Source organism: Chiloscyllium punctatum, chromosome 16, assembly GCF_047496795.1.
Source record: "Chiloscyllium punctatum isolate Juve2018m chromosome 16, sChiPun1.3, whole genome shotgun sequence".
NCBI lineage: Eukaryota > Metazoa > Chordata > Chondrichthyes > Orectolobiformes > Hemiscylliidae > Chiloscyllium > Chiloscyllium punctatum.
In genome coordinates this window covers 7,153,187-7,179,532 of record NC_092754.1, presented here as the reverse complement: position 1 = coordinate 7,179,532, position 26,346 = coordinate 7,153,187, and the positions used below count along the sequence as shown (strand labels likewise).

General features: G+C 41.8%; 1 protein-coding gene across 2 annotated transcripts in view; it reads left to right on the top strand.

The window, feature by feature from the left end:
- spsb1 (splA/ryanodine receptor domain and SOCS box containing 1) overlaps positions 1 to 25,584 on the top strand; it is a 95,062-nt gene extending 69,478 nt beyond the window's left edge. For both annotated transcript variants that reach the window (XM_072586138.1, XM_072586139.1), the window contains exons 4-5: positions 2,152 to 2,984; positions 24,449 to 25,584. In XM_072586138.1, coding sequence (XP_072442239.1) covers positions 2,291 to 2,984; positions 24,449 to 24,576 — 822 coding nt within the window. In that variant the 5' untranslated portion in view covers positions 2,152 to 2,290 and the 3' untranslated portion in view covers positions 24,577 to 25,584. The remainder of the gene's footprint in view (positions 1 to 2,151; positions 2,985 to 24,448) is intronic.
- The last annotated feature ends 762 nt before the right edge of the window (positions 25,585 to 26,346 follow it).

Below are 26,346 nucleotides of genomic sequence, written 5' to 3'. Positions count from 1 at the left end.
AATGTAATAAAACATTGCAATGTACTGGGTAGAAGCATTATGACCAGAGTCTTGGACAGATTCACTGCTTTTTGTAAGGAGGCATCAAACCAACAGGCAAAAATAGTCTCTACAGTGTGGAAGCAGGCTATTCGGCCCATTGAGACCACACTGACCCTCCCAAAGAGCATCCTACTCAGACCCACTACTCTACCCTATCTCTGTAACCCTGCACTTTCCATGGTCCATTCACCTAACCTGCATATCTTTGGAGCACCTGGAGGAACCCCCCACAGACACGAGGAGAACATGCAGACTCCACACAGTTGCCTGAGGTTAGAATCGAACCCATCTCCCTGGTACTTGTGAGGCAGCAGAGCGAGCTACTGCCGTTCCAAAATAGTTGGTTAGAAATTCTTGAATCCATTTTATGCAAATCAAAATGAATTCTTGGTGACTTTGAGAAACTGTTTTCAGTAGGGAGTGGTAACCTGTCTTTATTCCTTTTGATTGGAATATGGAGCACTGCATGAGCATTTCTTTTTAGCCTACTGAGAAAATGGGACTAGTCATTTTGGTCTTCTGCTTTTTACTTAGTATGTGGGAGTGGTGTAATTTATATATCACATGTCACTGAAGACCTAAAAGTAATTTTGTATTTTTTTTAAACTGAACTAGGTGTATGCTGTGGGGCGTTGATCTCCTTTTCTATTTTGGCCACCCGTTACTGGTATCCAACACCCTCCTTGATCAGCTCTACCTGCTGTACCTCTGTCTCCTTCATCTGGCTCAGGGCTGAACAGTAGACCATTTAAGGCATTATCTGTGTGACCATGACAAGAAACTGAGACTGGCAGGCTGGTTAATTAGCACTGCTCTATGTAGAGTTTCCGCTGCGTACAAAACTGTTTTTTCCATTCTATTTAGGTTTTTCTTTTAACAATTACACTGTTTAGACATTTAGTTTAGAATCATGTTTATAAATAAATTTTAGATTCTTGGAGTCTGGAAGGCTGTTCCTACTGAAGGTTGGACAAGCTTTCAAACTCCCAGCAGCATCAGCATCTCCTTGGTATCAGTGTCCACCTCGGTCACCATCTCCTGGTCTTAGAGTAGAGACCTCAGGGACACCGTTACCCATCTCACCTGCTCTTCTACCTGCAGTTTGATAAAGATGCCTCTGATAGGTTCATGCTGGATACACTTCATTTAAGTGTGTCATATACCCTGCACGTCTGGAGAAGTTGGGATTTGAACCTAGATCTCATCAAATGCTTCTTATTTCATTCTCCCTTGTGCACTTGGCTTATTTCCTCAACAGCCCCTATTCTATATTCTAACCTGATGGCCCACTCCTGTTACTATGTTACCCATTCAGCCTGACCATGCTATTGAATAAGATCACCAGTGATTCTGTACTCCAGTTCCACTTACCCTTTCTCTCCACTTTGTTTCCCTCCATACCCTTGGCTAGCAAAAGTGACAGTTGGAGGGGTATTTGCCATAAATTCCTTATTAGATTTATGACTGACACTCCCCTGTTATGACCTTTTTTTAATTTGGGTGTTTCTCTTTTATTCTACCACAGTACCTGGGCATCACAGGCAAAGGCTAGCATTTGTTGCCCATCCCTAATCACTTTTTGAATGGAGTTACTTTGCTAAAAGTTGATTTCAGAGGGTAGTTAAAGATCCAACATGTGCTTGGAGGCCAGACCAAATAAGGATGGCAGATTTCTCCTGCTAAAGAGTGGTAATGATCCAGTTGGATTTTTTAAAAAGGAATCTGATAGCTGCTGCCATTGAGACTATGAAATTAGCTTTTGGTTCCAGGTTTATTGCTTACACTCAAATTTCAGAAAATACAGAGGTGGGGTTTGAACTGGGATTTTTCTTTTCCTCAAAAAAAACTCCAGGTTAACGTTTTGAGCTATTAGACCATTGACATTACCAGTAGGAACAAAATGTGTGTTGGTTCACTCTAAAGCCCCTTCTTAAAGACCTATTTGGTGACCTGTCAACCTGAAAGAAAAGAGCCTCCATTTGATTTATTATAATCCCCCAGTTCTGTATTTTGTTTCCTGTTGATAATTTTTGAAGACTAATTCTGTGAAGCTGAATGCAATTGGCTTATTTGACCTGTTTCTTTTGAATAATTGCTCTTGTGTTTCAGAAAATACAGCTAAACCTTCCATCACCTAGTGGCATTTCCCAATCTGAACACATTGGGACAAGCAAATTTGGAAGACGGCATTGAGGAGAGGTGGGGGGGGGAGATTGGATTGTTTACGTATTATCCTGGACGTTTAAATATGGGCCAGAGAGTTACTGTTGGACTGAAGACTGTGGACGTGAGAGATCCTTCTTACAGGTCTCTACGTCATGCACAGCAAGGGCTTGATTATTGTAAACCTGCTCGTCTGGACATGCTCCTGGACATGCCACCTGCTACCTGTGAGGTCCAGCTATTGCACTCTTGGAACAACGACGATCGATCGCTAAATGTGTTTGTGAAAGAAGACGACAAATTAATATTTCATCGCCATCCAGTAGCTCAGAGTACTGATGCCATTAGGGGCAAAGTGGGATATACCAGAGGACTACATGTCTGGGAAATTACTTGGGCAATGAGACAACGGGGAACACATGCAGTGGTTGGTGTCGCAACAATAGATGCTCCTTTGCACTCTGTAGGTTACACGGCACTTGTTGGTAGTAACTGTGAATCCTGGGGCTGGGACCTCGGGCGAAACAAACTTTATTTTGACGGCAAGAATCAACCAAGCCAGACTTATCCAGCTTTCTTGGAGCCCCATGAAACCTTTATAGTACCAGATGTATTCCTGGTGGTTTTGGACATGGACGAAGGAACGCTAAGCTATATTGTGGATGGACATTATCTGGGCATTGCATGTAGAGGACTTAAAGGGAAAAAACTTTATCCAGTTGTAAGTGCTGTTTGGGGTCACTGTGAGATCCGAATGCGCTACATTAATGGACTGGACCGTAAGTAACCAAGATTCTTTCTTTTTTTTTAAATCTAAAGTTTACTTAGCACTGAATGTTCCCCCTCTGTTCTTTTGGCGATGAGAGCTTTTGACCATTAGCAAGTTGACATTTATTATTGGGCTTGCTGCCGCATGGCATGTACAGTCAAAATGCTGATCAGATTCTTCTTGCACCTGCAAAATTAACACTGTCAATGATTGAAATTTTGGTGAAAGGCCTTTAGTGAGTAGGCACCCTGCCTCTGAACCTGAAGGTCTGCCATGAAGTGCCACTCCAGGGCTGTTTGGTTGTGAAGGTGCATATTTAACATGGCCAAATTGTTAGGTTTCTATCTTTTTTTTAAAGCATGCTTCCAGTGCACCCTAGAGTCCAAGGGTCCCTGGGTCAGCCACTCCTCCTCCTTTTGCCCCCTTGAGCTAGAATCTCTTGGGACAGGCAGGTTTTTAAAATTTGTTCATGGGATGGGGGTGTTGCTGGCTAGGCCAGCATTAATTGTTCGGAGGGCTGTGAACAGTTCACTGTAGGCCTAGAGTCACGTGTTAGATCAGGTAAGGATGGCTGTTTTCTTTCCCCAATGGACCAGACCATGGTTTTTCTTTTGACCATGGAGCCATTGGCAATGTTAGACACAATTCCAGATTTTTATTGAATTCCAGTTCTTCCAATTGCCATGGTGGGATTTGGACCTAGGTGTCTCAACATTATCTGGATCTCAGGATTAATAGTTTGGTGACTTAATACAGGTGAGGCCATCCCAGCCCCCTCAGGAGCTAGGGCCAAGAAATATTTATTGGACCAGCTAGGGATCTGCCTGTAGAAATCCCTATCTGTAGAAATGGTTATAAGCAGAAGGTATTTGTTGTACCTCTTGTGTTTCTAGATATGCCAAAAAATTCACTTTTGGTGGCGGGCTTTGAAAAGTCTTTTTTACAACAAATAAAATTGGTGAGTTTGTGAAAATTCTGTAAAATAATGGCCAATATTGCTGCTGAAACAACAATATTTAGCTGTATGTTTACCACACGAGTGAATACAGAGCTGGTTTTACTTGATTATTCCACTGTTGTCTTAAAAACTGCTTCACAAATCTGCTGAATAAGCTTTTTTCATTTTAATGTTCACTGATCAGTCATTGTCAAGAGGGTCACACCCATGCTGTTGAGACATTTCTCCCTTAAGTCAAAAGTGTGTTTAAGTTCTTTTTTCTAGAGAGTTGTAAATGCTAAGCATTACAAAAAGAATTTGCTACCATATACATTAGAGAAAAAGACTTTATATTTGGGAGGTTCACTTTTCATAGGTGAATTTCTGGAGTTCTTTTATCCTCCTACTTGTTTTTCCACTGTTGGGTGTTGGCATGTTCTTGATTTTGAACCACGCATGAGGCTGGTGGTGATTGTATGTATAAAAGCCAAATACCATAGCTGCTTCAAATTTGAGACCAAAACTTAAATGCCAGAAGCATTCGTGGGTTGTATAGAACGAGAGAGCTGATGCTTTAAGTGTGAATCTTTTCATCTGAAAAATGTTTGTTTTGATTTAAACATCTTGTAGAAAGGACAGACATAAGAGACTGCCTCCCCCGAATTCAGCAACATACCTGGGGCTTAAACCAATCTGTAAGATGGACTGGCTGCTTGAAATCACTTTTATTTATGTCTGCAAATATCTACCATTTGCTGTGCTCCTACCACCCTAATCAGAGGAACTAACCCAGAATCAACTTTGTAGTCTTTATATTTACCCCTCATTCCAGTGCCTGCTGACTCTTTCATTTTAGCTTGCAGAGCAATCTCCATCCTCCACTTGAAAATCCTCTGTTAGGATCCACACTCTCTCCTGCTCTTTCACAATGTTCGCTTGTTATCCTACCCTCACCCCTATCTCTAGCTTCTCAATCTCACATGCTCCCCTAGTTTTGATCTTTTTTTTATTTTGGATGGCCCTAGTTTTTTCACCAGTGGTAATGCTATCAAGTCCTCAAGCTCAGGACTTTACTGTAAGTCTGTATCTGTCTCTCCATGTCCCTTTTTAAAACCTTTTTGGCACAATTATATTAAAAAAAATCAAAGGTGTTGTGTGAATGCAGGTTGTTGCATTGCAACCTTTTTGTTTATTTTTTAAAAGGCTTGGTAAAACTCCTCCTTTAAAAAGAATGTGTCATCTAGCCTCTAATCCTGGAGCTGTTATCAGATACTGGACTGCTGTGGATGAATTCAGAACTTAGTGCAGAAAGAATATCCAAAGTTGAGTTTAACAACCACAAAGATGTTTTCTCTCGTTTCTCGCTGACTTCAGTTCAATTAAACTCTAAGTAGGAACCAGCTTAAAATACATTTTTAATCTTTTGTCCGTCTAATGCTTTGAAGTTACTGTGAGCAGTCCATCACCTCCCACCTCTCTCCCCCACAGTGTCAAAGTGCCTACTTAGATTCCTCTGCTTTGTCTTGAACAGGGACTGGGTATTTATCTCGGTTGGAATGCTTCTAATTTTGGTATTAATCAGAAACCACCTGAATTGTAGCATTCTCCTAACTAAATACTGCAGATGCTGAAAGCATAAAATAAGTCGTTCTCAAAATGCTGTTTGGGAAGAGGGGAAAGTAAATTTAATGGTTTTTAGTGTGTGTGTGTGTGTGTCTCTGAACATATTTCCCTTTTTTAAAGTCCTTGTCTCACCCTGTCTCTGTCTCATTCAGTAGATGTCGGAAGCTTGTCGAAACTATCAGATTTTACAAAGACCGCCTCCCTTCCTTGTCTGTGGGAACAGTTGGCCCCTGACGTACCATGTTGCTTAAATAGAATGAACTCTTGGGCTTCCAAACATTTTAAACTTGTTTAAATATGCTAAATACAGTGGGGTTTTTAAATCAGGAGAGTTATGCTATCAGTCTCCTTTTGTTTAAAAAAAACTTGTTTTTTTTTACAAACCGGGGTCTTTCAGTCATTTTCATTGTCTTTTATGTAATAAAATGTAGAAAGTTGGCTTGTATAACCTGGCTCATTTTGAATGAACAAAATATCCAATGCCCACACTTTGCAGATATTATTTGGTATATTTTTTCCTTTTTTTGCTTTCATCCATTAGGGACTATTAAAGGACAGTTTTTCCAAAAAAAGTTTTATATCTAAATTGGAGCAAGCTGTGGGACTACAAGACTGGAAGAAAGCCAGAGTTGTTTTACAATCTACGAGACAAGCAGCCACACACTGCTCAAGCAGTTTGAGAATTGCTCAATGTTTTGGCAGAGGAGGCAGTGAGGGAAGAGAAAGCGATAGAATATATGATCTTGGGTTTCCCCAAATTTTTCTTATGTTGTGATTAATCCTTCCCCAAAACAGGGGAAATGTTTTTTTGCCAACCATCCCTTTTTGTGTTTGAAATTCCAGTTAATTCTCCACATCTGCAGAGTTATGGATAAAATTCCTACTCTGATTTAAATGTATAACGGCTGGGAATGTTTCTTTTTGGCTCTTAAACCGCAGACACTGGTAAATCTGCATCTTGGGCAATGTTTTGTAATGATGACAGAATTGAAGACTTTAGTGTAGGCTGTCTGTCTTCATTGACTTCCTTCACAGCTCCTTTAGTCCTTCCTTTAAAAAGGACTTGGAAAAGAACTTCTATAAAGGGTTTGCCTCCCCCACCCACCCCACTTCACCACCTGACAATGGTTTCCAAAGGACTTCTGACGTTGTCCACCCCATTCCAACACCGGCCCCGTCACTTCAAAAAGTTGATGCCGAAATGTGCATTTTTGATCTTTGAGTGGTCAGTGAACAGCTTGTAGACCGAATATGGCTGTTTTTCCCTTTTGGGATCATTTTTAAATGTACCTAGTTTAACTAACTAGTACTGTTATTTACGTTTTTTGCTTACTCTAAGCTACTTTATAATTTGTCCACGTTTTTAAAAAAAAACGTAGTGTTTGGCTTTTATTCCAGGATTGGTACTCCATAATTTTACCCACGAAGAACCATGTGCATTTTGCTATTCCATGTCCTTTTTGTTGTTTGCTTTAATGGCTGGCTGGAGTGCCCTGACCACAAGCAGATGAAAAGGTTTTAAATGCTGGATGAGTAGTTGTCTTTCATTGATCCAAAGCCATGGGTTTCTTGTTAATAATTGTGCATAAGTAGAATGTGATTGCACCAAGTGACTTTTTTCACTTGCCTACCTGTTTGTGTGTGGACTTCTGGAAGACCTTTCACCAGGTTCCTCAAAAGGGAGGAAGTAAATGTACTATAAATCTGCAGATGCCTGAATAGGTGGGAAGGCAAGTTGTGAGGGGGATACAAACTGATAGATTAAATGTTGATACATGGCACAAAATGTAGAAATGAAGTTTTTCATTTTGGAAAGGAAAGCAAAAGGAACAGCATTTAACTGGAGGAAAGCTGCAATACAAAGGGACTTGGTGATACTTCTGCATGAAACACAAAGCTAGTGCACGGTGCAGCAAGGTTAGTGAAGTGTTGGCCCTTGTTTCATTGGGCTTGGAATATGGGGAGGGAAGTCTTACTGAAGCTGTACACCATATTGGTGAGACCACATCTGGGATACTGGGGGCAGTGTTGCTCTGCTTCCTTAAGGGAAGTAGAGGCAGCTCAGAGGGTTCACCAGGATGGAGGGATGACCGTATTAACCAAGGCTAAACAGGTTGGAGCTCTAATCACTGAAGTTTGGAAGAATGCGGGATGATGTCGCTGAAATATATAGGATCTGTAAATGGTGAGAGGATGTCTCCCCAAATGGGAGAATCTTAAAGCAGAGGGCGTAGCCTCAGAATGAAGGTGTACTAATTGAGGATAGATGAGAAGGAATTTCTTCTGATGTTTGAGTCTTTGGAGCTCCTTTTCCACAGTAGCTGGGGCAGGCTCATTGTGAATATTGAGGCTGAGATAGATTCTTCAGTTGGGGAATCTGGGAATGGTTGATCAGCCATGATCCTATTGAATGGCCAAGCAGGCTCAAAGGGCCAAGCAGACTAGTCCTGTTCCTATTTCTTAAGATCTCACTGTGTAATGAACCTGCTTTTGAAACTCTCTCCAACAGCCAGCCACCAGTGTTTGATAGATTTGAGGCCGTGCACAAGAATCCAACACCATCCAAATCACAAAATAGTCTTGTGGTTAAACCTTTACGATAACAAATAGCGGTGTTAGTGTTGGCTGCTGCTGTTTTTAATCAAGTCAACCATATACTTCAGGTAACAATTGGTGTTTGAATCCAAGCTCAGGCTTGATGCAAATGAATTTGCAGCAATGCTGTACCTTTTTTTTTGGGCTCATATGGTCAGAAGTCACGCAACGTCAGGTTTAATTAAAATAGCAAGGTTTTTGCTCAGTTTGTCAGGTGAAGTCATTAAGCATCCAGCACTCCTGATGAACAAGCAGGGTTCCAAAAGCTTGTGAATTTAAATAAAACTGGTGTCATGTGACTTCTGACTTTGTCCACCCCAGTCCAACACTGGCATCTCCACATCATGGGTTCACATGGAAGTTGGAGAGAATTGGACTTCAGTTACCTTTTTTAAAACTGACTTCGACAACCATTGATTTAAAATGGGCAAACATTTGGAAACCTTGTAAATGGGATTCTCTGCAACCAGAGTGTGGTGTCTTGGAGGGAGTGTATTTTTAAATGGAAATGCCGTTGGCAATAACGGAAAGCATTCCAGACTACTGGCTTTGTCCTGTTGATAATGTCACATTTATTTTCTTCCATGGATCTGAAATTGTTTAAGGTTTGCACTGAATAGATTGAGATATCTATCTTCCCAAGAAAGCTTTTGAACACTTAATTAGCTTTACCAAAAAATTGACAATTCGTTTAGTTCAGCAAATTTCGTATCAACAATGACTATACCTATTTTAACTAACTTTTATCTGTTGCCCAGGAATATCTCTATCGCTAAACCCTGGGCACAACTGTATATCTGCCTGATGCAGTCTTGGCATTCGGAATGTAGACTCCTTGTTGAAACTGAAAGCAAACTAATTCATTTGGTTCAGTGCTTGATTCCCTGAAATTTTCACACTTAATGCAAAATGCCCACAAACGGATGGTGCACTGAATGGGGACACTAATCTCGAACTGTTTTGACAACACTTTGTTTTAGTTTAAAAATAGAATCCCCAGTCGATGGTAGCTGTTTAGATTTTTCTCCCAGCTTGCATTCCTTGGCATGTGCAGTTGGGTTGTGTTGTGGGAGGATACCTGATCTCTGTTGCTGACCTTGACTTGGCTCGCCAGGAAGGAGACAGTACTCCCACCTTTTTTTTATTAATGGTGTCGGCTTGAATGACTCTGGAAGGGGTTTGGGAGTAGGTCTCCACTGCTTCCTGGCAGCTGGGCATTGACTCACTCTGATATTGGGATAAGGTGGGGACGTGGCGGGAGGGCAGTGAATATAGGATCTAGCTGCTGATCTAATATCTAAAAGCAGCATCTGGACTTTGAGTACTGTTTAATCACTGGTTTGCAATCCTAAGAGGTAGCTTTTAATTTGCTCCTGAATGTGGTTTAATGTTATATGTTGGAATGCTATTTGATGAGCACTGCACATGTCATCAACCATCCCAGTTTGGTACATGTTACTTAATGAGGTGATAGTCAGACTCTCATGTACAGACTTTGTTTCATGATTCATGTTAAGTAGAATTGGCTGAACGTCTAGCGATGGTTTGGTGGATACAGTTGATCAGATACCTAGTGATGGAGCAGGGCTGAGCTCCAGGATGAGTAGGAAAAGAGGTTTGCATCTATATAACTGTTTCTGTGATCCCTAGGTCTCTTGCTGCTTTGCTGTAAGTAATGTATAGTTACTGCTGTTGAACAGGACAGACAACTGACTTACAATAAATGCAGAGCACTGTAGGTGCTGGAAACGACACTGAAGAAACTCAGTAGGTCTGGCAACATCTGTAGAGTCTTTAAAATCCTCATTCAGAAGAGGAGTGTTTCTGGCTTCACCAGCATTTTTAATGCTCATCTTTTAGCTACCCAGATGGCAGTTAGGAGCCAACCATATTACTATTCGTCTGGAGCTGCATGTCGGTCACATCAGCTAAGGATGTCAGTTTCTGTTCTTAAACAACACTGGTTCTTTAATATCTTTTAAATGACAATCAAGAATGGTCTCACGGCCATTGAACTCCAGATTTTTGAATTCCGACTCCACCATCTGCCTTGGGTTTCAAACCTGGGTCTCGTTAAATAGTCTAGTGATGATAATATCAGTCAGCTCCTTACTAACACTTCGAGGTTGGTATGACTGTTCAGACCTGGAAGCCAATTCCCAAACTCCTAGAAACAACAATGTCCCTGAAATAAGGTGTTAATTTTCTGAATTCCCTTGTGTAAATACCCGAGTACATCTGCTTTTAAGCATGTATCTCTGTGCTATTTGGTTACTTTGCAACTTTTTAACAGAAAAATGCTCCCAAAGGTTAATGGCTCATCCAGCAGTCAGTTACTGATATCTTGAATTTGCTTTTGGCCTTGTCAGCTTAGAGTCCCTAAAGGGTGTCTCTGTTGATTTCCTTCATGTCTTGGTACCATACCTCACCAGAAAGAAGGAAGAGTTGTTATTTTCTGTACCTCCATTCACTCATCAACCAGCTCCTCCTTTGGGCATTGCCCCCAGACTGAGGGTTCCTTTTCTTCCTACAGTTGTGTGACTGCTGAATGGGCTAGATGGGTCCACAGACACTGTCTCATGGGTGGTGTCCACACCGTGGTAAAGGGTTCTGTACTCTCCTTCCACAGTTTGTCCCTTCACCTCCACTGGGCCCAGATAAGTGCCAAACATTGTGGATTATTTTTGGTATGTATTTTTCATTTTTGCCTTTTGACTTGTGGGAATCTCCAGCTCATTGTGGATATTGCATCTCTCAGGAAATCTTTGAGAGCATTCTAGAAGTATGTCCTCTGCTGTCCTGGTAACCATTGCCATGACTTAGTTTGAGGCAGACAGCTTGTTTTGGAAGTTTTGTCAGGCATTGGGCATTCCTTTTTACACTCTTTAAACTAAAAGTAAATGGAAGTAGAGTTCCCTTGATGCTTTCCCCATCTCACTCCCAGGACATGGACAACAAAGGGTTAAACAAAGCACTGTTTATCTTAAACTGAAAGTAATGTTCCCTTGATACTATCCCCATCTAATACGAATTGTTGTCTGTGCTGGGGATGTTGATCTGAGAGGACACTGGTATTGGGCTGTGTATCCTGCCAGGGAATTTGCATGATTCTTGTGGAGGCGTTCCTGGGGAAATTTTGAGGGGATTTTAGGTGGCTGTTGTACATTGTCTATGTCTCCAACCTGGACAGGAGGCCCAATAACACTGTGGCTTTGTGGTCCATGAGCTTTGCTGTTGAGTTCAAAGTCTTGTTGTTCTGACTCCAGTTGCTGTCTCAGCATTTGGAAGGACAATGTCAATCTTGTACCTCAGCCAACTGTTGCTGAGAGGAGGGTCCCAACGTATTGGAATTGATCCATGTAACCCAGGAGATCACTGTGGATCTGGGTCTGGGGGGGTGTGTGGTGTGAGCTGGCTGTAGAGGACTTTTTGTCTTATGGATGTTAACCCAAGGCCCATTCACTTGTATGTTTTTATGAATGTATTGCTGGTCAATTTTGGAGCTTTACCAGTTGCCTGTGCACAGAGGGGCATCGATATTATATTGCATGGTGGCCAAAGGCTGAGATGGTCTTGATTCTGGACTGCAGGTCACGTAGGTTACAGTTTCCTACTAGTCTTGTGGATTAGCTTCATCTACCAGCAAGCTTTACCTTTTGGCAGGGACAACAAAAGAACATTTGTCATTGAAATTGGGGGGGGGAGAACTGCAGGAAGTTGCAACACAAGGACTCTGGATTTGGAGGAGGGGGGGGGGGGGTGTTACTCGTATGAAACACCAAAAACTGAGCACACCGGTTGTGTAAGTCTTGCATAAGTAAATCTATTCAGCACTAACCGGTCATGCTGAAAAAACTGAATTGATGTTTCCGTGACAGCAATGACATCATAGCTCCATGCTTCAGCATGCCCTCAATTCATTGCCTTGTCAGATCCCCAGCATTAAAATAAAATAAATGCCATCCAACCTTGTGCCTTAAATATAGTCTATAACTTCTCATATCATCTTGGCTCACTTGTACAATGAAAGCTAACACTTGAAGACAAGCAGGAAACATACAACTGTTGACTGTTCAAACTTTTTTTATTGCTAGAATCTTAAAAGGTTCAAGGTTAATGTTAGTATTAACAGTCCTTTTTTTTAAATGTTGGCAAATAGAGAGCTGGAATCTGGTTGTCATCTGTATTCATCAATTCTGTGTAGTCTACCTGCTAGAATCTGACTCAAGACCTGCTTTCTATGGCTTTTTAGCCATGAATGAGTTATGCAGAGAACAGTTCTATATTTTCTGCTTGTTTTCAGGAGTTAGCTTTCATTGTAAAAGTGAGTCAAGAAGACATTAGAAGTTATAGCCTATATTTTAAGGCACAAGGCAGTTTGTCAAGGTAAGATGGTATTTATTTTAAAGCTGGGGGAATCTGACAAGGCAATGAATTGAGGGCACACTGAAGCATGGGGCTATGATATTATTGCTGTCACTGAAACATGTTAGAGAGAGAGGCAGGATTATTAGCTCAGTATTCCAGGATACAGGGTCTTCAGGTGAAACAGGAAGAAGGTAAGAGGGATTGTTGCAGTATTGATCAGGAATCCATTACAGCAGTCAAGAGCAATCACATTTTGGAAATCTCCTCAAATGAAACTATATGGTAGAACGTGAAAACTAAAAAGGAACGATCAGAGTGCTGGGAGCATAATAAAGACCCCCTAACAGTGCAAGAGAAATAGTCAATATGTAGGCAAGTTTTTAGAAGTTTGAAAGTCATGGAGTTACAACTTCTCCAACGTCAACAAGAGAAATTTGGCTACTCTGATGCAGAATTGGCTGAGCCACAAGAAGCAGAAGGTGATGCTTTTGAAGGGTGTTTTTGTGACCAGACATCTATGCCCATTGGACTTCTGCAGGGATGCATGTTGGGGGTTTATAGAAGTGATTTTAGACTTGAATTTAGAAGGGTTGATTAGCAAGTTTGTGGATGATACAAAAAATGGTGGGGTGGTAAATACTGATAGCCAACAGGAAGGTGTGGGGTGGCTGATCCGATGGACTGATCAGTGGCAAATGGCAATCAGTCTGAATAAAGCAGTGATGCACTTAAGCAGAACAAACAAGGAAAAAAATGCAAGCATAGTGCAGAAGTGCCATTCCCAAAATTTGTTGTTGGAACTTTGTCTGTCTGTTTGTCTGCCTGGTCCTAAAAAATAAATTCTGATCATTTCAAACATCTTGCCTATTATTTAAAGGCTGAGCAGTACCAGTACCAGAATCCCTTCCAGACTCCTACTGTGGCAGTTTTTCATTTTGATTATGGTTGACTCTCCCTATATTGCTGGCAGTGATTCAATTTTTAATGAAGATTACATGGCACAAAAGATCAACACTAATTCTAGTGTGCAGACGATAGAAAGTGGTAGGGGGTGGTGGGGGGGGGGGGGAGCAGTGGTGCGCAGGGTGGCGGAGAAGAATTCTGGGTGGAGAGATGAGCTAATTCTGGCAAGTTGTTCAAAATTGTTTCATTAGCTGCAACATCCAAACCACCAAACACAATAGTTTTGAGGCGTTACTGCTATTTACTATCAAATGTTTTTCTGGAAGATGTAAGGACTAGCCCACTGTCTAGACTCCAAGCTTTTGCAAATTATTCCGAACTTCCCAAAACTCAGATGTTTTTCTTGACAGTATTTGTGGGTGGTTTCATCAAAAGCCTGCATTATGTTGAAGCTTGTGAATTCATTTGCTTTACAAGAACTGTTCTGTGTAGGTGGTTTTAAATCTGATTTGATTGGAGTAAATTGGCGGGGGGGGGGGGGGGGGTGAAATTTCCTGTCATGACCTCTCTGCATTTGTTAAACTCCAGTTTGTTGTGGAAGTATGCTTTTTTTCTTTGTGGTAGCATTTGGTTTCACTGATATTGGTTAGAGATTCTAGTCTCCTGGGTATAAGGAGGAAAGAAACACTCATTTAATTATCCGTTTCAATTCTTCTGGTACACCTAGTTAGGAGTCTTCCAAAGATGAGTCTGTGCGTGAGTTTATCCAGCTGGCCATGGGTTACCACGTTGGTGGCTGTCTACACGTAACAACAAGATACAACAGTGTGTTGCCTGGGCTGGTATGAATGCTGTGGTGATGCCAAGTCACCCTGGTTTGTGCTGCAAAGACATCTGTGGATAACCATTTTAAAGTACTTTGCTCCTTGTTGCCTTTCGAGGCTCATTAGCCTATCTCTGAAATCAGCTGTAAAGTTGCAATGGGAACTAATGTTTTTTTGTAATGCTGTCTAACTTAAAATGGGTGGATTTACACCACTTTCTGGTCAAACTCCTGTGGGATTAATTTGTTTCATTGGGAGGAATAACTGACTGACTGCAATTCCCTATTTCACATCATGGTATTGCATAAGCCAGTTGTCCAGGGGAATCTGACTGCAGATGTACATTTTGACAGCATTTGGGGTGGCATGGTGGCTCAGTGGTTAGCACTGCTGCCTCACAGTGCCAGGGTCCTAGGTTCGATTCCAGCCTCTGGCGACTGTGTGCAAACTCCACACAGACATTCTCCCTGTGTCTGCGTGGGTTTCCTCCCACAGACCAAAGATGTGCAGGTCAGGTGAATTGGCCATACTAAATTGCCCATTGTGATAAGTCGGTGTGGACTGGTTGGGCCTGTTTCCGCACTATAAGGAATCTAATCTAATCATCTTTTACAGCCGCCTTGAAGATGTCCCCAACAAATTGTCAAAGCACAAGCGACTTGTTTTGAAAATGGTTGGTCAGATCAGTGAGTGAGCTGCTCCTCAGAGGACATGGCCTCTAGTGTGTTCTTCATTGCAAGTCTCTCTGTCTCTTTTCTCCCCACCTTTTTCTCCCCCCCCCCCCCCCCCCCCCCCCCCCCCAAAACCTTGCTGTCTGTCTTGTTGTCTCTCTCTTCAATTGTCCTCTAAAAGATCTTGAAGCAGCAATAGATTCTTGCGTTATTCATTTGTATTGCCCCTGTGTTTAGGGCTGATTTTGTTTATAATGCGCAATTTCAAGATTTGACAAGCTATGCAATGGTATTGTGTGCAGCAATGCAGAGTCATTCCTGAAAGTGCAACTTAATCTCATTTGGCACTTATTGATGTCATCTGTTCATGCATGAGGGACCAATACAATGATTTGCCCTTTTCAAATCACCAGGTTGGCTACTCCACAGCTAGAAGCTTAACAACTGAGCACTACAAATACAGTTGGAAACTCTGGACTTTCTTGCACTTGATTTGGTACATTTCCTGAATGCTCTGTATGGATCTCAATAGGAATTTGAACAGTATCTGTTATGGACAAGATCAATTTGTAGAATGTTACTACATGTTTTTAATCATTCATGTGCTGCTGGCTTCTATTGCCCATCCTTAAGTCCCTTGGAGGGCACATCAGCCAACCACATTGTGGCGGTCTGGAGTCACGTCTAGACCAGACTAGATAAAGATTTCCTCTCCTAAAACACATCAGTAAGTCGCATGGGTTGTTTCTCCTCCTTCCAATCGACAGTTTTCATGGTCATCCATTAGACTCCAGACTTGAATCAGACTGCACCATCAGCCATGGCAGGATTTGAACCATGTCCACAGAACATTGTCTGGATCAATAACCTTGAGAGGCAAACTTGGGAGGTGATGGTGTACTAATAGCAGCAGTAATTGAAGGATTAACGATAGCACTGCAGGTTTGTGACAAATACTCATGGGATTGTAGCAGTCTGCAGTTGTGTATAGCTGCATGGTTTTTATCTCCTGATGAAAGAAAATAACTTTATGAAAGCAGTTTTATAAGATGTTCATGTTTTTGCACAGGAGAGAACTGCAAGTCCCTTTCCAGCAGAGCCAGAAACGCCCCTTGCGGTTTTACTCTTCGTTTTGTGGGATATGGATATTCCAAACTGGGCCCTGCATTTATTGCCCATCGCTAGTTGCCCTGGAGAGGGTAGAGTTGAGCTCAGAACCCCTACAGTGTGAAACAGACCCTTCAGCCCAGCAAGTCCACACTGACACTCTGAACAGCATCCCACCCAGACCCATTACTCTATATTTCCTCTGACTAATTCCTCTAACCTACACATCCCTGAACACTATATGGGCAATTTAGCATGGCCAATTCGCTCTAATCTGCACATCTTTTGGACAGTGGGAGGAAACCAGAGCACCTGCAGGAAACCCTCACCGACACTGGGAAAATGTGCAAACTCCTCAGACAGTTGCCCAGGGCTGGAATTGAACCTGGGTCCCTAGTGCTGTGAAGTAGCAGTGCTAACCACTGAGTCACTGTGCCACCCTCAGCTGTTGTATTACACTTCATGCCATGAGGGAGGTAGTTCTGATTTTGACCCAGTAACCATGAAGGAATGGTGATGTTCCCATGTCAGGTTGGTGTGCGCATTGCAGGGGGACTTCATAATGGTATTCCCATCTACCTGTTGCCCTTGTTCTTCTGGGTTGCTTGCTTGCAGGTTCTTCGGAACCTGGTGAGGTCTTGTTGAGTATCTTTTTGGGATGTGTTGCTATTACACTCCGAATTACAGGATCCCTACAGTGTGGTTATCAGGCCCCTCCCCTCTGAGAGCATCCCACCCAGACCTCCAGTCCCTATAATCCTGCATTTCTCATGGTTCATGGGGAATGTTGGTAACTTAGCGCGGGCAATTCCCCTGCACATTTTGGGACTGTGGGAGGGAACTAGAGCATCTGGAGGAAACCCACACATACTCTTGTAAAATGTACAAACTCCACACAGTTGCCTCTGGGATGAATCGAACCCGGGTCTCTGGCATCAGGCGGCAGCAGTGCTACCTGCTGAACCACTGCTGCCCTTGTATTGATGGCAGTGGGAGAGAACGTTCAATCATTTTTTAGATTGGATGCTAGACAAAGAACCCCACTTGACATGGATTGTGTAGAGTTGTTGGCACTGTACTTAATCTAGGTAAAATAGGAGTACTCCATCACACTCCTAATTTCTTCCTTTTTATAGGTGGAGGACAGGCTTTGGAGAGTCATAGAGATAGATGTACAGCATAGAAACAGACCCTTCGGTCCAACCCATCCTAACTCAATCTAATTCCACCTGCCAGAATCCGGCCCATATGCCTCCAAACCCATCCTATTCATATACCCATCCAAATGCCTCTTTTTTTTTTAATGTTGCAATTGTACCAGCCTCCACCACTTCCTCTGGCAGCTCATTCCATACACATACCACCCTATGCATGAAAAAGTTGCCCCTTTAGGTCTCTCCTTTTTATCTTTCCCCTCTCACCCTAAACCTATGCCCTTCTAGTTCTGGACTCCCCAACCCCAGGGAAAAGACTTTGCCTATTTATTCTACCCATGCCCCTCATAATTTTGTAACCCTCTATAAGGTCACCCCTCAGCCTCTGACACTCCATGGAAAACAGCCCCAGCCTGTTCAGCCTCTCCCTATAGCTCAAATCCTCCAACCTTAGCAACATTCTTGTAAATCTATTCTGAACCCTTTTCCAGTTTCACAACATCTTTCCGATAGGAAGGAGACCAGAATTGCATGCAATATTCCAACAGTGGCCTAACCGATGTCCTGTACAGCCGCAACATGACCTCCCAACTCCTGTACTCAATACTCTGACCAATAAAGGAAAGCATACCAAATGCTGCCTTCACTAACCTATCTATCTGTGACTCCAGTTTCAAGGAGTTATGAACCCGCACTCCAAGGTCTTTGTTCAGCAACACTCCCTTGGACCTTACCATTAAGTGTATAAATCCCGCTAAGATTTGCTTTTCCAAAATGCAGCACCTCGCATTTATCTGTCCCTTCTCAGCCCATTGGCCCATCTGGTCCAGATCCTGTTGTATTCTGAGGTAACCCTCTTCACTGTCCACTACACCTCCAATTTTGGTGTCATTTGCAAACTTCCTAACTGTACCTCTTATGCTCACATCCAAATTATTTATGTAAATGACAAAAAGTAGAGTCAGGAGGTGAGCTGCTCATTGCAGGTTTCCTAACTTCTGATCTGATTTTGCAGTAGCATTTTATTTGGCCAACCCAGCTCGTGGTTATTGATCTGACAAAGGATCACTGGGCTTGCCCAATATTTAACTCTGTGGCTCTTTCTGCCTGACCTGCTGAGTTTCTCTAGTGCTTTCGTCTTGTGCTTCAGGTTTCCAGCATCAGCAACTCTATTTTAAAGACCCGAAATAAAATAAAATGTATACTTACTCTTGCAAACCACCTCTGCTATTCAAACCTTCAGTGCAGGGTTTGAATGCACGCAACCTGATACAGCGGCAGAAACACTTCATTCATTGGGAGTGGATGGCAAGGAGTTCTGCTTACTCTTTAAGGTAACTTCTTAAATGTTCTGTGGGTTGACTGGCTTTGTTGAACCCCCATAGAGCGTGTAATGTGTTCTATGATCAGGAAAAGTCTCCAGTTCCTGTCTGAGGTGGCTGTATCCAATTGAGAAATGAAGATGGCTCTGTGCAAATCTGTCTGAGGATATACTGTTGAGAAAAAGGACATTCAGCCCATTTTCTTTTGTCAGCACTAGTCAAAACCAACTATCCAGCTATTTTATTCCAGCACTTGGCCTGTAGCCTTGTTTGGTTTGGTGTCACAAGTGTATGCCCAATACTGCTTAAATCTTTTCTGCCTCTGCTGGCCCAAAAGGCAGTAGATTTCAGATATTCCCCCTAGGCTGTTGGTGAAAAGTTGTTTTTACTCTTTTTTTTTTCACCTTTTTTCATTTCCTCAACCTCCTGCCTCTACCTTTAAATCCATGCCCTCTAGTCATTGAGGTCAGGCAGCATCCGAGGAGCAGAAGAATCAACATTTTGGGTATAAGCCCTTCATCAGGTAGGGTCGATTCTCCTGCTCCTCGGATACTGCCTGACCTGCTGTGCTTTTCCAGCAGCTCTCGCTCTCTTACTCACATTCCCCCGGTCATTGATTTAGGATATTAAATTAATTGCAACTTTGTTCATCATCTTCCCTGTTGGCTGACTACCCTCTTAGATTTCCTGCCGTCACTTTCAAAAAAAATCTTTTTGACGGACTTTATCATGGCCTTTGTTTAACAGCCTGGAGGTCTTACCTGGTTTGCACTTTTTGAGTTTGTTTCTCCTGGCTTATTGTTTTTACTTTACACCTATCGTTAGCTTATCCTTTTGGGACAAATTATAGGATTCTGAAGGATGGGCTGAAGGGCTTTGTGTTTGCATTTATGAAAAGGCCAAAAGTGTAGGGCTTTGATTCATTGCTATTGACCCCCCACACTTTCCCCAGTCACAGTTCAGGCTGTTAAGATATCATGTCACTGGACTGGTCATTCAACAGGCCGAGGATAATGGTTTAGTCTTCCCAAAGCATCACCGAATACTTCTTAGAATCCCTACAGTGTGGAAATGGGTCCTTCAGCCCAACTAGTCCGCACTGACCCTCTGAAGAGTAACCCAGCCAGACCCATTTCCCCCTACCCTATATTTACCCTGACTAATGCGCCTAACCTACACACCCGTGGACATTATGAGCAATCATGGCCAATTCATCTAACCTGCACATCTTTCGATTATGGGAAGAAACCGGAGCATCCAGAGGAAATCCACGTGGACACAGAAAATGTGCAAATTCCATGCAGACAGTTTGCCTGAGGGCTGGATTCCAGCCCAGGTCCCTGGCACGGTGGTTAGCATTGCTGTTTCAATCATCAATTGTGTGAAACTACATTTGGTTCATAAATTTACTTTTTTGGAAAGTGTGAGCTGTCAATACCTGGTCTGATCTCCATGTGACTCCAGATCCATAGCAATGGTACCCTCAAAAGGCCCAACATATCACTCTGTTCACAGGCAATTAGTGATGGGCAAGAGGCAAGGCATGAGCAGCAGTGCCCATATCCCATGAGAATTCTATTTTTAAATACAGAGCAAGAAGTCATCTGTTTCTTTAATGGCCCTTTTCATTGAAGAGGATCGGCTCTCTAATGTTTCCGGTGTAATTTGTGGTGTTTTTAAATAAACTGCAGCATGCTGGGAGGAGTTGATCAAGTGCATTTCAAACATTGGACTTCTGAAGACTTAACTACCTGAGTAAAGTTACATCTAATTACTTCTTCATATTTGCTGCAGATTGAGTTGCAGTTAGTGGAATGCTCATTTATTTTGGAGTTTCTCTGTTTATGGCTTGAATACAGTCAACGCAGATGTCCTGGATGGAGACTGTGTGCATGTGTATTGACAGAACTGTTTTCATCAATGAGTTTGACTGTTGTACTTTCGTCTGGAGAGGTCAGTTTACTTTTCTTTGGCAGTGTCCCATATATTTGTCAGAAGAATGACCAAATTTAAGCAGCCACAGACCAGCCCACTTCTCCAGGGAGGTGCATGGTGGGATCTGCCACTGCTCCAAATCCAGTAACTTAATCCTTTTTTTGAGGGCAGCAGTAGCATTTTTTTTGTGCCAGCAATGAAAGCACAAATGGTATACGGTATATTCAGAGAAACCGCTGTCAATGCTCACTTTTTAGGCTGAGTTTGCAAAGTTCTACTTGCATGTTTTTGGCCCAAGAACATTAAAGAACATGTTGTACAGATGTACTTATGAAAAATTTCAGTGGGGTAAGCAGAGCAGTCATCTGGCGTTTGTCAGGTAGTTTAAGCTGTTTGTGTGTATGATAGCAGACGCACTTTTGAAGCAATCAGACATCCAGTCCCTGGGTCATGTGGGTTAGCATCAAGTTTCCACAGCTGATCAGGAAGATTAGAATTGCACAGCAGCTGCTGGTCAGGTTGCTCAAGTTTGCTTAAGGCCCTTTTTTTGTTTCACACACTAAATTGTTGCACTTTTTTTTTCTTCTGTTGTGGAATTTTAAAGAAATCAGTGGAAATGTCTTTTAAGACCATTTTTGTGCTCACTTTTTTTTGTTCCCTCCCCAATAACGAGGTGTGGAACTGAGCTGGGAGGATCTGTTTGGTGCCAAACTGGTGCTGTCTCTGCAACATCTTGCTCAGTGAGGACTCAATGGGCTGAATGGCCTCTGCTCTGTAATGATTCCATAACCTAACCTGATAGGCCACCACCTTTTGGCATTTTAAATGGCAGTAATGACCCTTGTTTTTGTTTTAGGCTAATGTTTTTTCTTTCTAAATTCTATTAGTATTTGGCCTGAACTCTGCAGACCATGTTACACCAGTGTACTTTTCAAAAGCTTCAGACGGATAAATAGAACCTCGCGGTTGACTGAATCAGATTCTGCATTCCCCTGGTGAAGACGTTCAGAGACTGTATTGGTTATGTCTGTCATAGCATCTCTGGTTATCTCGCTCTTGACTGAGTCAGCAAGCTGCTGAGATGCACCACTGCGATACTGATTCCACTGAGTAGTGCTTGCATTCTTTAAATGAGATGGTTATTGAAGCAGCAGCAAACCATTTATATCTTTCTAATATTCAGCAACTGTTGAAATTTAGAACACTTCAAAATTAGCATGCAAATCTAGAAATGTCAGCAAGAACTAAACTTTAACTTCATCCAAAATTCTGTAGAGAAATATTCATGTGGGAAAGCAAATGATTTATCAAGCCAAAACTCAACTTTATTTGCAGATGGGAAATCTCTGGCTTTTAGTATTGGAATGGTTCTAGATTTATTCCCTGTTCTTACTGCCTGATTTGAGCTGAAGACATGGGATCCTGTCTGTCTCTGTCTCTGTCTCTGTCTCTGTCTCTGTCTCTGTCTCTGTCTCTGTCTCTGTCTCTGTCTCTGTCTCTGTCTCTGTCTCTGTCTCTGTCTCTGTCTCTGTCTCTGTCTCTGTCTCTGTCTCTGTCTCTGTCTCTGTCTCTGTCTCTGTCTCTACCCCATCCCTGACTGCTTTATAACAAAGAAAATATCACGAAGTACCAAAGGACTGAGAATACCTCTGACCTTGGGCTGCCTAAACTACTTTGACTAATTTGCAGCAGTGTAGAAGCCAAACTTAAAACAGTTAACTTAGTTGGTTAAATGGCTGATTTCCGGTACTGAGTGACACCAACAGTGTAGGCTGCATTCCTGCACAGATTAAGGTTACCATAGAGTCCTAGAGATGTACCACACGGAAACAGACCCTTCAGTACAACTTGTCCACGCCATCCAGATATAATCTAGTCCCTTTTGACAGCACCTGGCCCATATCCCCCCAAACTCTTCCTGTCTGTATACTCCTCCAGATACCTTTTTTTAAATGTTGCAATTGTACCAGCCTCCACCACTTCCTCTGGCAGCCCATTCCATACATGTACCACTCTGTGTGAAAAAAGATGCTACTGAGATCCCTTTTATATATTTTCCCACTCGCCCTAAACCTATGCCCTCTAGTTCTGGTTTCCCCCACCCCATGGAAAACACCTTAGTTACTTACCCTATCCATGCCCCTCATGATTTTGTAAACCTCTATAAGGTCACCCCTCACCCTCGACATTCCAGGGAAAACAGCCCCAGCCTATTCAACCTCTCCGTATAACTCAAATCCTCCAACCCTGGCAACATCCTTGTAAATCTTTTCTGAATGGTTTCAAGTTTCACAATATCTTTCCGATAGGAAGGAGACCAGAATGCACATAATATTCAAAAAGTGGCCTAACCAATATCCTGCACAGCCACAACATGACCTCCCAACTACTGTTCCCAATATTCTCCACAAGGGGGCATAGCTTTAAATTAAGGGGGGGGTAGATATAGGACTGATGTTAGGGGTAGGTTCTTCACTCAGCGAGTCGTAAGTTCATGGAATGCCCTGCCAGTAGCAGTAGTGGACTCTCCCTCTTTATGGGTATTTAAGCGGGCATTGGATAGGTATATGGAGGATAGTGGGTTAGTGTAGGTTAGGTGGGCTTTGATCGGCGCAACATCGAGGGCTGAAGGGCCTGTACTGCGCTGTATTCTTCTATGTTCTATGTTCTATTCTGACTAATAAAGGAAATGCATACCAAACACTACCTTCACTATCCTATCTACCTGTGACTTCACTTTCAAGGAGCTATGAACATGCACTCCAAGGTCTCGTTGTTCAGCAACACTCCCTAGGACCTTACCATTAAGTGTATAAGTCCTGCCAAGGTTTGCTTTCCCAAAATTAAGCTCCATCTACCATTTCCCAGCCCTTTAGCCCATTTGATCAAGATTCTGTTGTAATTGGAGGTAACCTTGTACGCTGTCCACTACACCTCCAATTTGGGTGCCATCTACAAACTTACTAACTATATCTCCTATGGTCACATCCAAATTGTTTTATATAAATGATATTTCTTAGTATATCCATGATCTCTGCTTCTTGGGAAAAGATATTTTCCCAGTTGTTCGTGAAGCAGTTCCACTGTTTTTTTTTAATTTTTGAGAAATGTTTGAACTTTAAGTTAAAACTTGTCTAACATGCAGAAACCATTATTGCCTTAACTAAACCCTTCTTCTCTGATGCTTGGCATTCATTTTAATAGCAACACACTGTCAAACTTTGGATATTGCAGGAAGCTTCTTCCAACAGATTTGAGTGAACCCTATTTTTTTTTTAAAATTGCTAAATGCTCCATTTTGTTTTAGTTCCTTTTATCAAGAGCTGCCACTAATAATAGGACTTAACTGTAATCTGAAGACAGGTCACATTTCAACAGCATTGCTTTTCCTGTAACAAGACTATTCATGCAGCATGTTGAGGGTGACTAATGTGACGTTGGCTCCATGCGTTGCAAAATGCCCAGAATAATTGGCTTAATTAAGATGGTGATGACTGTTAGACAGACACGTAATGTCCTGGAGTTATCCAGGTATTGTTCCAGCTAATCACCGGTGAAACAGTGAGAAGGGAAAACAAAATAGCACAGTCTAAATTGAAACATCTGTCTAATCCCATGAACTAAGCTATTGTATACAAATACTTAGTGTGTCAATGCAGCTCTATGGTTGACTGTGAAAGCTGGTCCAGTGAAGAAAATGGTTAAATCACTTGCATTCATATTTCATATGGTCATTTGGCTTTTTTGCATTTTTGACTGAAATAATCTTTAAAGTGTTATGCAGTCAATATTTTGTTTGAAAGGTCGCTGAAATTTGATGTTTTAATGGATTGGTTCTATATCAGCATTGAGTGATCGGTGAGAAATTTGAAAATACAGTACTGTTGGGTGAGCGGGTTCAACTTTGGGGTCTTTGTTTTGAACGTCTGTTTTCAGATGTTCATGCCTTTACTTGTTAAGACTTCCTTTAGAATTTTATGATCTTTACTGCTTACAAACAGTAATGTGCTGATGTTTCTTGACTTTCCTTTTCAGCTGAACCACTGCCATTGATGGATCTCTGTCGGCGTTCAGTACGGGTTGCTTTAGGCAAGGATCGCTTACATGAAATCCACTCGCTACCACTACCAGCCTCCCTGAAGAATTACCTTCTGTACCAGTGATGGACGAAACAATGGACTTGAACCCTAACAGACACTGTACATGGGCAATTATTTCAGCTTAACCTTCATCCACTGTGTGGTGGGCATTATTTTCAAACTCTGATCATTTTTCCCCAAAGCTCAGCAGCTCCACAAACATTTGATTTATTTTTTACAGTATGGAGTTCTTACATATTGGGGATGTGAATATTTTAAGTGTACATCAATACAGATATTTCCATTAATCCTTTCTGCAATCAAAATACATATCTAACTCCTCTGATTTGGGAACTTGCTTGTTTGATTTCAAAGGCAATTTTCTTTTTCTTTTTAGAAATTCCATTTTTTTTCCCCCTGTTTCCCCGTTCCCTTTTTTTTTATTTTTGCAACATCTTGCTACTTCCATTTGCAAATAGTGCTGAGCATGCAATATAATCTTTAATAGCTGCTATGATGGCCTTAGGTGGGAAACGGGATCAGGAATGGAGGAGAGCAGGGATTGATAAAATTTGCATCAAGTGATTTGAGTACTGGGAATGTTTTGAAGATCTAATGTGATTTCCAGTTCAGTCCTGGAAAGATCCAAAGGAGTTTCATTATCAGCGATGATTTTCTTGCCTCCACGGTTTGTTTTTTTTCTAGTAGAAAACTAAACCAAACTTTATTTTTAAAATTAACCTCACCTTCACTTTTGTTGGTCCAATCTCATTGAGGTTTTTTAATTGACTTGTGCTCTCTCTTTGGTGACTAAAATGCACGATGATGCCTTCATTGTGAATGAAAGGATGGCTGTCTCTCTCAAGCCAAACACACTTTTTTTTTGTTTTTTGGTAAAGGAATGCAGACTCTTACTAGCAGGTCTGGTAGAAAACTCCTATCATGACTTCAAAAGTAACTGTATAAGTGACTTAGTTTTGAGGACTTCACCTAGCATGTCCTAATGTGATGCAGCACCTATTGGTTTCAATGTGCAATATGTGAATGGAATGGTTGTTTTAAAGCTATCTTGAAATAAAATGTAACTTTTCAGTTTGGGTTTTGTTTACTTTTCCTGGTTGTGATAATTTTAGTTGGACTCTGACAGTTGTGTGCAATAGGGTATTAATAGAACACTGCCAAAGTGTGCTACTTTCTGAATTCCCTGCTAGTTGTCCTGTACTTGCTGTGCTTTTTCTATACCCAAAACAGTCTAGTCTGTTGACTAGTGCACATGGTTACTCACTTGCTATCTTCCAAATACCTAAATTTCCTGTAAAGGCACTACTGATGCAAGTCTGTAGAAATACCTTTTTCTAATCTGCTAAACTCAAAACAGTGGGGTATTAATTTGAGAAAACTAAGGTGATTTAAAATGTATCCTGTTTGGATGATCTGTGTAAAGAATATGTTTATTGAAAGCTTCTGGAGGATCCCTCTTTATAAAGCCTTAAGTCTTTTACTTTCTAATGCTTTTGGGAGGTCTACAACCCTAGGTAGGGATTGTTTTTAAAGGGCAAATTTTGAACTGAAGACTTCAAGTGATGTCTACAGTTAACACTCTCAGCATTAAATCCATGTCAAGATCAAAGAGGCTGACCAGCCTGATATTCGTCAATGTGAGAACATACCTCATGGACTGTGACAGGTTTGACTTTAGTCCTGTTTATTTTTGTTGGTTTAAAGCTCCATTACTGAATAGTTAGGGTCTGGCGTATCTTGATTTGGATGTGTTATGTATTCAATTTTCATGCTCACGATCCCTTGTTAGAATTCCATATAAACTGTTTCAACTTGCACCAAATGTTACTTGTA